This window comes from Grus americana, chromosome 2 (assembly GCF_028858705.1).
Source record: "Grus americana isolate bGruAme1 chromosome 2, bGruAme1.mat, whole genome shotgun sequence".
Lineage (NCBI taxonomy): Eukaryota > Metazoa > Chordata > Aves > Gruiformes > Gruidae > Grus > Grus americana.
Genome location: NC_072853.1, coordinates 132,465,930 through 132,481,061, shown reverse-complemented (window position 1 = coordinate 132,481,061; position 15,132 = coordinate 132,465,930). Strand labels below are relative to the sequence as shown.

The window sequence follows — 15,132 nt, the reverse complement described above, 5'->3', positions numbered from 1 at the left end:
TCACTTCTCTAAATCTTATCCATATATCTCTCTGATGAAAGAACCGGCGCATACACAACCATCAGTACATGTAATTAGTGGCAGTATGCACAAAGAGGTATATCCTAACTAGGTGCTGGAAAAATACGTGAATCAGTTGTCTGTATATAGAAGTACATGAAAAAATACTGGGGAGTGGCATGATTATATCCGGGTGCCTCTGCTATAAAAAGCACTTGTATTACCCTTACTTCTCTGAATAAATTCAAATGACAGCCCCATTTCATTTCTTCATTCAGTCTGGAGGCCAGATGGCATTAGAATCATTTACTTCACCTTGTTGTGCTTAATTACTACAATCAACACACTATTTTCCAAATTAATCATAACAAAGTAATTTCATTAGTAACACAGCAGGCTGTTGAATTATTAGCATCATAACAGTTTGCAAACAATTAAACTTTATTTGAACCTTAAAAATTTGCAGAGTAGAACATTATTGTAAGATCTAATGGCAGTATAGTACAAATCCAGAACAGAGCAAATAATCGAGTAAAATGCTGTACAAAATATGACTTACAATCACCTTCTAAAAAATTAGCTTACTGTTCACGGAAAGGCAAGTGCAACGTAAGTAAACAAAGAAAATCAAGCAATTAGCATTTTCTACCAATGAGTTTTTGTTTAAGTAGTATTAACAAAGATGTTCTTATCCAAAAAAGGTTATGGTATTTGCACAGATTTAAAGTAAACAATCCATCCGTAGTCCATCGCCGGTTTATTCCAAGACACTTCGAGTGAGTTTCAGGACATCTTTCACGGTTTAAATTTAAAGGCAGTTTGTTTACCGTACTGAGACGCGTGGGGAGGGTGGGGGGGAAGCCCTAAAGCAGAGCTACAGACAAAAGCCACTTTATTTCTCTGGTTGCCACCACCCAGGAGAGAAAGCGCTGGGCAGGCCAGCTGCTCATCGGTTGGGTAAGGACTCCCTCTCCTGGAAAAACGGCAGAAGCGGCGCGGGGAAGGGGGAAGGGGGAAGGGGACGGGCTCGGCCTCCTCCCGTGCTGTGAAAATTTGCTGCCACCTACCGCCGCGGGCGCGCAGCGCAGCGCAGGGTAGGGCAGCGCAGGGCGCGCAACGTTGCGCGGAGCAGCCGCCGCCTCCGCCCGCCGCCCCTTCCCTTCCTCCGGGCACCGGCAGCGCCGGGTCCCCCACAGCCGGTCCCGGCTCGGCACCAGTGTCCCAGCGCTGGTCCTGTCCGAAATCAAGTTTCACGCTCAACCCGGGGGGGGGGTGGGGGGTGGGGGGGGAATTACTCCCCCAAAAGTAGGTGGTGGTGGAATTCTGAATTCCATAATTAATAAAAAGCCATTTCGGTGGGCAGATTTATTACGCTGCCATGTTAACAAGAAAGAAGGGAGCTTTTCTAGGCGTGATATTAACGCTTCACATTCTGTACACAATCCACAAGTACACTTGATAAATTAAAGTAGTAAAAGATCTGAAGACTATAATCTATCATTTTAATGCTTCACTGATAACATACAGAATCCATTTCAATGACTATCTCTTTTTTAAAAAATTACAGCAAAACTCTGTACCCTGTTTGACTCCCATTAGAATCCAGTGCACCGTCGAGTAGCATAAGTTAGTTAATATAAAGCACAACATCTTTGTTTACTGAAAGGATGTAATTCCGAGTTCAGACTCACGTTACCTTTTAACCCACAGTGCTTCCAGGGCCCGCCTGAAGCATAAACAGCACAAGCAACTACAAGGGGACCTGCAGAGGCTCAGCAATTTGCAGACTGGCTTGACCTGCCTCTTTGGCAGATTAAGGGTCTCACAAATCAAGTGTGTGGGAGGATTAAAAAAAATAAGTTGATCTCGCATGCTAATAGTAAAGCACATCTCCAAAACAAGAGGATTTAAAGTATTAACTCTGACTTGCCCAACCCCTCGTCCACAAGTGAGAGTATTTTAGTGTACTTTTTTTATGTTTCAACTGATGCTTTTAGCCACAAAGTTCTGGATTTGAGACTAAGACTGCAGGTAGCCGTTATTAACCCACATAGAGCTGAAGTCTGTGGCACAACTTGTATCAGAAATTCCACATATTGACAAGGTATCCAGACTTGACTCTGTCAAATTATCTGTAAGGTACAGATAAAATATTTCACACTACCACCAGAAAAGATCATTCTTACCTGCCATTTAGCTCATGTTGACTTAGCAAATTTGGGGGGGGGGTGGGGGTGTTTAATGTATTATATTTTTACAAATTTTCACATAATTCATAATTTACCAAGTCAGAACGGTATCAAGGCAGTATTACCACACAGGCAGATTTATTACATTAGCAAAAGAATCAAGCCTTCATTTTGTGGTAACATTAATTAACAATACAATACTGAATATATGAGAAAAATAATTCATTAGCTAAAACGTAAACCAAATACATTTGGAAGCAGAATACCCTGAAGATTGCAATACTGAAGATTGCAATATTACATATCAATTTCCCTTGATTTTCCCAGGAAACTGCACAAAATGTACAGCAAGCATTAAAAGGCTAATGCATGCATGAACTAAGTAACAGTTTTCTACTGTTGAAGTTCAGCTTTATTTTCCTAAATCTGAGGAACAGGAAAACATAGCCAAATTCCCTGAAAGAACACAAACCTATAGCTATACAGAGGGCAGCTAATACGCTTAAGAAAAGAGCAACAGGCACTATTTGGCTGCTTGTGCTCCATATGTTCATTACCATCTATTTCATTTCCTAGCATTACAATTCTATATAAACTGGCTAAGAAGAACATTTCCGCAGAATTACGATCAATTACAGGTTTTAATGTCTAATATACACAAGGCAACGATCTGACTACATTCACTGAAACCACAAAACGTGTACGGCAGAACCATCATCTTCTTTCAGAGGCCAGGTCTGTAAACTGCAGCTGCACGCCACTCTTGATTTCAAGTGCAGATTTCTCCTGATTAGGGAGAGGGAATTTGAAAGTTCATCATTAACCAAAAAACCTCAAACATGCATATCAAACCCAATTCAACTATCTATCCCCTTGCACAGTTTTCTGCACAGATACATACGTATTACTAAAGTAACAAAACTAACTAGAAAGCACACAAGTTTTATTTAAACAAAAAATCTGGAAAAGGAATGTAGTTATAAAATATATCATCTTTCATACACTGTGGTTTAATATTTCATGCAGAATCCCAGAAAAAATGCTTTAATTGAAACTTCAATATATTTTGCCATAATCTTTATGTTAACAGGACTCCTACAAAGGTTCCAGGAAAGAAATACTTATGAAACAGAGAACAAGGGAACATATAAGCCATTACAGAAGATTGGATTAAAATGTACTTACCCAGGCCTCTCAAATATCATACATCTCCATTATGTAGGCTTTAGGCACCAAGCCAATGGTTCCCTTCATTTCTCCTACCCACCAGCCAAATCTATTGTACTCCTAATTGAAAACAATATGCAATATTAACCTTTAGTCTGATATAAATGCAATAGAGTTTTGTATGCAACTCCTTATGGATGCTTTCTCTTATATACAGTTATAATCATTTCAACTGAAAATTAAAACATTTTATCTTTTTGTTAGAGGCATTCACATGCAGAGTTAGGCAAAGACAGAAGTTAAATTTTAAAAAGGCCAGGCATACTTAGGAAAAATTCTTAATTATGGCCACGCTTCTCTATAACACCTACTAAAAATAGTTGACCTCTCCATCCTCTGTTCATCACAAATATAAAAACCTTATCTTTGTAACTAAAATTGAATAGCACGATGTTGACACATAAGAATCAACTGGGATTCTTTCCGTATCACGAGGCTAAACTCTTAAGAAACTTACAATCAACTTATTTTAAATACTACTTCACTGAAACGTGAGGGGAACACTATCTATCTAATACGTATACTCTTTCTAAAGACAGTCTACTATTGCTTTAGGCTTGCAGAAAATTCTACGGCAGATCTCATATGTCTGACAGATGACTAATGTACTTTTGTTTGAAATTTGTTTAGGCTTAGTGAGATAAATATGAAACAAAATGAATTATAATAGTTTAAAGAAATAATATCTTCCAAAAGCAATACCACGTAAGAGTATTGTGGGATCCAAATTTAATTTTTTTTCCTATGAGGTAAATATTTTAAGATCAATCCTAACAGTGGTTCAATAAATTGTAACAGCTGAAATTGCACACACACATATATTGAGTTACAAATGAAGCGTTATTAAAACAGAGACCCCATTCAAAATGGAATGATTAGTAAGATAGAAATTACTTTGGAACAAACATGGAAAATACAAAATACACAGATATCTCTGATAAGCAACATCTGCTTCCTGCTATGCTGCTCTTCTGATGAGAAAAGCAAAAGGCTGTAGGATTTTGAATTAATGGTCCTACTGAGATGACACTATAAGCTATTATTTTGACTGTAGATAAAGTTTTTTGGTTATAAATAGTCAACTGGAGCTTAAGGGTTAATGGCGTTTCATTAGAGCCCAAGCTATAATGATTTGCTGCTGGCATATTTGGCCTGGTCGAGAGTTCTCTAGGGTCCTATGAGGTGCTTAGTGCACTCAGCTCTCCCTGTGCTTAACTACGATGAAGCCCTGTTGATGGGCCACTTTCATGTGGGCCCAGGCTTCAACCCTCCACCCTTTTTTTTTTTTTTTTTAAACACACTTGCATGCAGGCACACACCCACTTTTTTATTTTCTTATTGTGGAAGGCTGAACATCAGTCTTTAATTAAACATTTTCTTCCTTCTCTTCATATTGAATTGGTAATTTAAAAGATTTTATCCTACCATCCATAAAATATTACAGTAAGTGTGATTTAAAGAAAATCCACATTAAAAGCAGCAGGAAAACCTTCATTTATGATGTGAACACACAAACTAGAAAGCTGCAAAAATAATTGCACCTTCCTCCACTGCAGAACAGACTGCTGGGATGGGTCTGGTCTGAAAGTCTAGAGGTACGTGAACCTGGTCTTCAGTGCAACTGCTCTCAACAGAAGTTAAGAACTGCTCATAACCTTTTCCCATGGGGGCACGTGTTACACCCCAAATCCTTAAAGGCTAAATAAAACCCTGGTGCTGACATTTATAATGTTGCAGATCAGGCCATTTAAAAATCTATGTTTTATCTCACAACACACTGGTTAAATACACAAACTGGATTTCTAGACTGAAGTGGGAAATTGCTGAAAGGAGCAGCGCTCACGTATACTACTGGAATCTCAGCAATAAATCTCTCCAAAAGAAAGCAACAAAAGATTTTAAGCTGTTACATCGAATTCGTGAAGTGACTGACAGGAGTGATTAAGCAAGTTTTGCTAGACATCAGCCAAAAAACCAAACAATACATGAAATGAGGGAAGTGGCTTACTTGAGCGGTCATTACACATGACAAATGGCATAGCAAAAGCCTGTGGACTACATTATCCATTGAAAATGTTCCACTTAGCAACACTACATGAACTTAGAAATAATTGTTTTAAAAGAAACAATTGAGATACCTCAAATTAAAACTAAAAGCATGCTACTGTTTTGAAAACTTTCTGGGTTTTACTACTTACTAAGACACTTACTGCTCTGGCATGAAGCTAAGTGAGAAGATGAAATGAATGTTGATGTAACAGATGAGTAAACTAATTTAAGGATTCACTGCAACCATTATACCATACAGACAATATTGCAACACAGAAGCTTTTACTTTATATTACTATTCTTTGCATGGGTCTCAAGAGCAACATGAATCCCAATTAAACTATCTGCAGTCTATAGAAGTCTGAACAAAAATACAATGCAGATACCTGGCTACCAAGAATATAAAACTTTAATCTTGGGGTTTAGAGTAATTGGATAGCACTCTTTTAAACTGATTAAAGTACAGGCATTTCTCTGTAAACTCCTAACCCCGCCTTTCTGTCCTCAATACCACACGAGTGCTTACTAGTCAGGCAGGTAAGCAACTCCCCCCAGTTCTTTCTTGAAGCCACGTATAAAATCCAAATTGATGTATTGTTTCTAGCAATGCTATCAATGATAAAGTTCTTCATAGCAATGTAATTTAATTAATACACTGCTGTTGTGAGGTCCATATGTCTATTACTGCTGCTTAAGATGTGTAGAATAAAAGTCTAAAGCCCACATTTGTGGGAAATTATTAATATGCAGAAGGATATGAATACAGTTAGTAGTTTTATACGAATTCTTAAGAGTTGGGAAGCACGGTGCTTTTGCAAGCATCAGCTTCAGATCTCAGGTACCACTGGGTTTACCATCTGGTATCCCTCACTGCATTCAGCTCTTAACATCACTGCTAACATAGGCAAGCGACTATACTTCAGAAGGACTGATAAAATAATGAAGAGTCCTTTAATCTACAGGAAACCATTGTAGTCAATTTATAAGAAATATTGCATCCCTTTGTAGGATGTGTAATTATTTTCTATTAATCATGTGCTATAAAGCTACATTATGTGGTTATTCTGTTATCACTAGAAAGAGGCCTGCAGTCAGCTCCTGACAATGTTAGGTAATTACTAACACAAAGCTTCTTTCTCCTTATGTAGAAATGCTATCAAGATCCAGAGGTGCTGTGATGCTCGCTGTATGAAAATAACTCTCCAAAGAAATTCAATAACTGCAAAATGAATTGCTCCAAGGCAAATAGAGGGATAGGAGAGGGGGGCAGGGCCAGATCCAGCTGCCCTGCAAGGAGGAGAATGCACAAGTGTGCGGCCGCAGCCCCACCATGTGCCTGGGAGCACACTTGCCATAGCAGGCAATGAATGCTAGGCAGGGGCGGGGGGAGGAAGGGGCCACCACAACCCCTGGAAGATAAGCACTAGGGCAGTGGAATATATTCTGCCAAATAATATGAACCAACAACCTTAACAAATGACCAAATGCTTTCTAAGCTACTTCTACATTTCCATTGTCTGTAACAGAGTGGATTTTCCCCCCCCCGCCCCCCCACCAGCAGAAATTTATTAACCAAAGTGAAGTCATTTCACAGGGCAGCAAGGAACAGGTTATGACTTAACATTTAACGTGCTGGCAAAACACTCTCTGCACGGCCTGCTGTGATAGCAGGGGAAAAAAAAAAAAATCCCATCAGGGTTTACAGGCCCCTTAAATGCTCTCAACTGAACACACTGTGAGCAGATGCTTCTCCTAGTCCCCATCCCACCATTTTCACTGCAATGATGTGTACGTACCTATGGCTCTGATCAGAAAAGTTTTTGCACTTGGGGAAAACACAGTAGATAGAAATACACTACCTGTTCTTTACTGATATCTTTTAAATCCAAGATTGTTGTACTATATAGAAGAGACTTTTGATATGCAAGAGGATTTCCAGCCTCTACCTTTAGAACAGATCCTATGTGTAAATGAGGATCTCCAGATGCTTTGCACCATATTAACTTCTACTGACTTCAGCAAAAGTTGAGAACATCTGGTCCTTGTACAATTAGTCCCTATTGTTCAATACATTTGGTATGTTTTTTGTGTTTGTGGGGTGGGTTTTTTTAATTTGTTTTGGTTTTTTTTAAAAGAGTTGCTGAAAATCATCATTATGTTTCAATGCCTTGAAGGAAACAATGGAGTTGTATTTTAAAAATACACAACTGAAGTGTGTGAAGTCAAGATTTTTCTCCTGCCCTCTTCCAGTGGCACTTTAAGTAATATTAACTTACGGGCTGAAGCTCTGCAAACTTTAAAACTAAAAAGCAAAACATACCTATAGGCTTGTTTAGGGTTAAAATAAGAAGCCTCTCCTATCAAGCTAAAGATGTTCAGGAAGCAGGGAGAAATTTTTTCAAAGAATATCCTGGGGGGCAATTTTGGCAAGATGATATTTTAAAACACCTCTAATTCATCCAGGAGATTCAGACTAGCTAAAAATTTTAGAACTTCCTTTGGTGTAATTGCTGAATGATACACTATCAACTAGGGAGCATTTTTGGCACAGAACAGCATTTTCTCTAAAAAGCAGAAAATGACAAATGTTTTAGATAACTGAATGAGACTTCTTCACAGGTAGTAGAGTTGTTTTAAGACAGCAATAAAATGGTCATCTTTAACAATATAAGCCTCAGATTTATTGTATGGTTGCATTATTAGGTTTTATTTGCTGCAATGACATGAGACAAAATAGACATCAATTAAAGAGTTCCAATATAAATCAGGGTAAGCAGACTGAATTCTGAAAACAGGCCCCTGAAAACACCCTGGAATGATAGAAGGGCCATTTGATTTTCCAATAGATGGCACAATGCCATTTTTTTTTCTAATCAGGTAGGTAAATGCTTATATATGATCAGTATGCAAATCAACAGAGCTAGAGTCTCTTTGCATTAGTCTATCTTAACTAACCTTCCATTTAAAGGCCTTTGCTCTGTGTTTAGCCTTCCCCCGCCCCCCCCCCGTAAGGAATATACCTAAACAAGCCAGAAGAAGGAAATGTACAACTTAGTATTTACTGCATTATAGTTTTGATCAGAAGCATCCCACTGAAGCGAATCTCCCAGCACTCCCACTTGGCTCACTTTGCAGAGCCGTCTGTCTCCGAGCACACACACTACATTTCTTTCAGATGAAACTAAAATGGAAGATGGACTTCAGTGTGCTCCAACCACTAATGTGTTCTCATTCCACAAAACCAGGCTAGACCTCTTCGGACATCAAACCCCTTTGAAAACGCAAGGTGTGGATGCCAGGGCCTCAGCACTAAGCGTTTCACTCAGCAAATCTGCTCCTTTTGGTGATCCCTATTTGCTAAGGTAAACATAGGCAGCATGGTCATGGAAAGAGAAATTACTGTTAAATATGGATCTCAGTATGATCAGTCAGAAAATAGCTTGACACAAAAACACTCAGGATTTTAGTATGCCTTTCACAACTTTTGGGGAAAAAAATATTAAATACATTTTATGAAGATTATACAGGTAATGTACAAAATGCTCGCACTGATCATGAAACACCTGCACTGTTATGTTGTATTTTATTTCATAAGCAGTAATCTGAGCTATGGAGATTTCTTGGTTTGTCTTTTACTAAGCAATAAATACAGGTTAAGATGTGAGCATTTTAACAGACATTCATTGTACTGAAAGAACAAAAATTTGCCACACTGGAAATGTACAACCACTGAATAAAGGGTAATCTAGATACCAAGTTAACACTCTACTTTCATGGAAAATTCTAGAGTAAAGGGTTACGTCATAGATGAGATTTCCATGAATCATAAATACCAGAGTGAGCAGCATTATATTGCATTGGCATGTACTGAGATCATAACACCGAAGGAGAATTCCAGTTTGCAATATAATTTCTGATTTTCAAGCATTATTTGTTGTTTTAATGCAAATATAAATGAGATGGGAATTAAATTAGCTTAAAAGTTAAGAAATGTCAGTCATTCTACTAAGCAGGTACCTGCTAATATCTAAGTAAATTTCCATTACTACTTGCATTTGGCTGATGAAAGTATGGTTATTTCCCAACACAAAACATGCACCTAAAGCAAACAAATACTGCAAGTCTTGCACTTGCATAAATTGTGCATACCAAACTTAAAAAAAACAACAAAAACAAAAACACCTCAACACACACCACATTAGGGCTACCTCCACTCACAGTTGTCTTTGTTTCTGGAAATTGATTTCTTGAGTAAGATCTATAGAAGACTTACAAAAAGCATTGTTATGTCATAGTTTGTTTCCCCATTTATCATATGGGCTTGAAAGCAAAGGCAAGCCCATAAATTAGCAGGAGTTAAGAGCAATCATCCTTTCAGAAAACAGGACGCCCAAGTATTGCATTTCTAATAGTCAATATTAACTAAGAAATCTTATTAATGAGTTCCTCTATCAGTACAGCTATAAAATGTTTTCTACTGCGTAGTGGGAAAGGGGTATACAGTTTTCTGAAAGTTCACATGATTCGCAGCATAAGTTATAACACTCACTTGAATATTCACGAATATTATAAATTACAATGTTAATAGTATGAGTTTATCTGTACAGATACATTGATCAATTAATCTGAAAAGTTAACTATTTTTTTAAATAAAGAAAATAAATAAAGAAAAGTTAACAAGTACTATTGCAACAGTTCTGTTAATTCTGCTCAGATTAAAAACTCAAAAAACTACCTTTCTCAAGGTAGAAAAACCTAGAAAAAAGGTTTGGGGTTTTTTTGTAAGAGCCCATATGACTGCTGCCACACAAAAGCCGTAATGGACATAACTCTTTAGATAATAGCTTAAATAGCTTTTGAATGCACCTTTAAACAAGGAAAACATGCTTTTCTACAGTAATTACACTAGTCAGGCATAGGTATTTGTATTATCAGAGTATAAGCATGCAAACAATGCTCATTGCACTAACACTGAATTTTGATGCTCAGTTTAAAGCAAACTGGGGTGGGGGGGTGTTTTTGCATGACACTTAGCTATTTCAGGAAGTAAACATTGCCAAACTGAAACCTTGCTCATTCTTCTAAAAGGCATTCACCTAGAAACTTACATGTAACATATTACTCCTCTTGTTTTATTTAAATTATTTAATTTATTTAAATTGTTTTATTTAAATTTTATTTAAATCAATGCCCAAATTTGCTAAACTGCTTCATAATTACCTCTGTTGTACTAATAATCTCATTTCTTGGAAACTAAATAGTCACTTTTCCCCTAATTTCTATAAAGGTATGTGAAAAGCAGGTAAAAATATATTGCTTTGGCATAACTAGTGCTAGCAGAGACAAATATCTGTCTTATCACGTTCGGAGCAAGCTATACCATTCATATTTCATTGTAAAACAAAGAACTATTACATGTTGTACAAATATGCTCGATATTTTGTTAATGCTTCACCCTTCCTACTATAATACTGCTATACCCGTACTTACTTCCTTATCAGCAAAATGTGATTTTCAAGAGTAATGTTCATACCTTGCTGACATATGATAGAAAGGCAATAAAGCCATAGCTAGGTTCAAGCTGAAGCTGAATTTATGACACCATTTTGGATCCATACACATCACCTCCTGTCAGTACCTGCATCTCTCATTTTCAACCACTAGATGGTGTGAAAAAATAAAAAAATTGCCAAGGATTCCTGCCGACTGCCACAAAACCCAAGTATTAATGTAGTGGATTAGGAAATATTTTCTGAAGAAAAGTCTTGACCCACTTCAGGGTGGTTAGGTTCACTTTTCCTTTGGAGATATTTTCACTTACCAGACAAAGAGCTCGTAAATGATCAGACCTTGAAACTGAATCAAGTGCAGGGTTAAGATGGATAATTCTCTGGCACTTTCCCCTCCAAGGACCCTAAATTCAGAGTTGACAGTAGTAGCCAACACTCATTTTTCTGAAAAAGCTGTAACAATCTTTAAGTGAAACAGGGCTGAATTTTCTGGGCTGTATTTTGGAGTAGAAATCATTTCCAAAGAGAGAGGCTCTATATATCTGGACCAGCAGTGGGCCTGTTTCAAGGACCGATTACGGATTAATCACGACATAACCACAAGCCAGTTGATATACAGAGAACAGCTTAAGCTACTGTTTTTCTATTCTGCTCCATTTTTTAAATTAAATTTTTCACTTTTTTAGGGAAGGAGTAGCAAATGATTTTTTTTCACCTACAAGCTGAAGATTAAAATTTTATTAGTCCCTGTACTGTACCAGAAGAGCACAACCCACAGAGAGGCCAAACTCGCACAGTGGAATCTGTTTGTTCATGGGCTTTTTGTGGGGGGAGGAAGAGGGGGAAGAGGTGGTTCTTTTAAATTAGTACCATTCTTCAGGGCTGTGTAACTGCTTGAAAGTCTGCCCAATCCAAGAGTGTTATTCTGCCTTTAGTAATGCAATTCAGTTATTAGTTTAAGTGACAATGAAATACCTCAAAAGACATACATGATCACATTACCATTAGTAATATATCTTCTGTATTTTTATATAGGACTATCTTTCTATCCATAAATCTTAAATTTATTTAAACAGAAGCTGTTATATTTATTATCTGGAAACATTGCAGTTAAAAGTATCACAGAAGATTAAAGCAACTGTGACAAAACTGAAGAGGTTGAAACTCAGACAACCAGATGCCTTTAGCTTTAATGATACTGAATGGCAATTACACCTGAGATGTATAATCTACATTTATTTTAAAAGGTGGATTTTTTTCAATGAGAACTGGAAAAGCTCGGCTTTATTCTAATATGTGGGGAAAAAAGAAATTTCCTTTTATGAATTGTTCAGAAGTAGACTGCAATAAACCATGAAATATGTACTTTATGAGACGTTTGGGGGTTTTTTTGAGGAGGTGGGAGGTGTTAAGGAAAAATAAGAAAATTAACCAACATTTAGGTAGAATAAAATTTCATGCTTATACTGTTTATCATCACTTTAAATGAGAGAAATTATATTTGTCCTTTGCTTTGCAAACAGGAAAGCAGTAAATTAAAAATTGCCCAAATCTGTCAGAGCAAACAAATTTGGAATCTGAGCTTTCAGAACAATTACAATATACATACAAAAATGAAAGTCTAGTTCGAAAAAACAAACCATCTTCTGTAGCAAGATGCCCCAAAAGTCAGAATCAGCACACTCAGGAATGTAAAACAGGAAACAAAAACCATAACATACAAGGTAATTTAAAATTCTACAAGGTTAACTTTTACAAGGAGAAAGCGCATTGTCTCTTGTTAAGTCAGTTAACAAATGGTAGCCAAGATTTAACAAGTAAATAAACACGCTTTTAAGTTAATTCCTGTTACACGGCTATGTTTTAAATGTGATTATAGTTCATTTGACAAAATAATTAATTGCAGTGAATATCTGATTGCAAACAAAGGATTTGAAAGGGAGTGCCAGTTTCCCCCCACAGAACTGTGGGAATGTGCCCTTCTGCCATGACTCTTTTTACAACTGTTTAGCCCCAGTAGCATGCCATACCTTGCTGAGAATGTAGATAACGTCACCACGTTTAAATGTCAACTCATCGGGTACATCTCCTGTGCAGTCCCACAAACCTTGATAGAAATTGGCATAATCAGTATTCTTGCCATCTGCAAAGAAAAAGGCATCTAATTACAAAAGGATAAAGACTGAGGGACTAAAGTTACTCTTTAAATCTCCAGATACTACAAAGCAATTTATTAGCACACATTTCTTACTCCTCTTTGTAGAAACAGCTCCTTCATACCACAAAAGTAAGTGGAAAACAAGTTTAATGTGCAAGCCCTTCGCTGGCAAGTTGTATCACTTAAAGACATGTAGCTACAGGTTTTCAAAGCGTTTTCCAGCTGCAACTTAAAGCAGCTAGTTTTCCTCCATTAATATATTTCCAGCAAGCCATATTTGTATCTCAACTTGAAACTGATAAAATTGGTAGAATATTATTAATAATAATCTCTGAAAGGAGGCCAAAGTAAGTATTTTGTGATATGCCCCCCCTCTCCTGTTCCAACAAAACTAAATAACTTCTCTGAGAACCTTTGAGATAATCCTTGATTGTTCCTTCTGAAATATTGGAGAACTTGGAAACTGTTGCTGAAGCTGCATTTTAAAAATATTTGTGTCAGCTCCAGTTTAGGACATTAAGCTCTGGCTAAACATGCAACTACACTACAGTCAAACTCATCCTTCTAACAGCATAAGCACAATGGATGTGCTGTGTTCAAGCTGCCATACAGACCATTAACTGATTGATTATTTAGCACTCTTTGCTCTGTAATACGGCAATAACACAGTAATAAATGCTTTGTCATACACTTACAATACAGAGTACATCTACTGAAACACAGCGCTTACACACGGTTAAATACACTGGGCGCTTCTGTTACACTGCAAACTATTTCCTGTTTTTAATTCCATGAGAATGGAGTGTGATGAGTTAATGCAAAAAGAATGTAAGCAATACCACTAAGATGACCAGTTACATTATGTATACACTAACCAGACAGAATGTATATGTGCTAATAATTTACATCACTGGAAAGCTATCTTCTAATTCTGATAACATAAATATCACTGAACTGGCTGGATCAAGGCTGTCATCTTAGTTTTGTTATATGATCCTTGAACAGCAGGCTTGCTGGTTATTCCAACATATACCAGTTACATTTGCATGTCGTTAGCACTCTACACCATTATTTATAGTTTACAATTTAATCATGATTGGTTCACTTTATTACTGAAAAAATCCTGCTAAAATATCAAGAATCAAGCGAGAGGAAGTGTCACACTATAAATAAATATAGCAATATTCAACTTGTGGTTTTCCCTATTTTGACAAATACTTAGAATTTTAATACTCTCTGCATGAGCAAGAAGAGCTTGTTTTCTATTTATCCATGGCAGTCTCTGTTCTGTGCTATCTTGTTTTGATGGGTATACTGTCATAAGGCTAGATATTCACAACCTTGAATTTAAAGCTGCTGTGGAAGTTAGCCACCATTTAATTTTCCATAATCCGGTGATTAGTAGCTACCACTCACTATATAGCACTAGGGGGCGATCTGACTACCAGTGCACAAATTCTTCTGTCAGCGTATCAAAAGCAGCAATATATTTTTTCCAGTTTATATATATTTTTTTATATATATATATGTATTTTTTATACATATAAAAACTCCCAACCATACAGAAATAAGAGGTTTGGTTACTGTAAAATGCGTAGACTGAATAATTTCAAGAGGAAGGCAGAATCAGTGTGAAATGTTGCACCTCCAAATTTTGGCCCTATCTGTCAGCTCATTATTCACCAATTTAGCATTAGACAATTATAAACAGTAACACAGGTTAGCGCCAAACTAATTTGTGATAAATATTAAATCAGAATCTCCTCAATCTTTTGATACTGATCACATTTCCTAGCTCTATCTTGTAAAAGATAACATAAGCCCACATGAGAAAAAACTAAAAAAGCTATTTTCCGGTGTATCCCGCCTTTCAAATCTTTCAGCAGTTGCCTTATTGATTTGGTTTAAGATACATTAATCAGGTCTTTTACTTCTTCAAAATTGCACTGAAATGAATCATGACTTTTCACGTTGATCTTTATCACTTTGAGGCCTGTTC

The 15,132-nt window shown here is 36.9% G+C and overlaps 1 protein-coding gene across 1 annotated transcript in view; it reads right to left on the bottom strand.

Annotated features, from left to right (window-relative positions):
* Positions 1-423: 423 nt before the first annotated feature.
* The window catches only part of SKAP2 (src kinase associated phosphoprotein 2), a 122,793-nt gene continuing 108,084 nt past the window's right edge, over positions 424-15,132 (bottom strand). The window contains exons 11-13 of the mRNA XM_054815586.1: positions 13,006-13,118; positions 3,375-3,476; positions 424-2,975 (exon numbers count right to left, since the gene is read on the bottom strand). Of these exons, the coding sequence (XP_054671561.1) occupies positions 3,384-3,476; positions 13,006-13,118 (206 nt within the window). The 3' untranslated portion in view covers positions 424-2,975; positions 3,375-3,383. The remainder of the gene's footprint in view (positions 2,976-3,374; positions 3,477-13,005; positions 13,119-15,132) is intronic.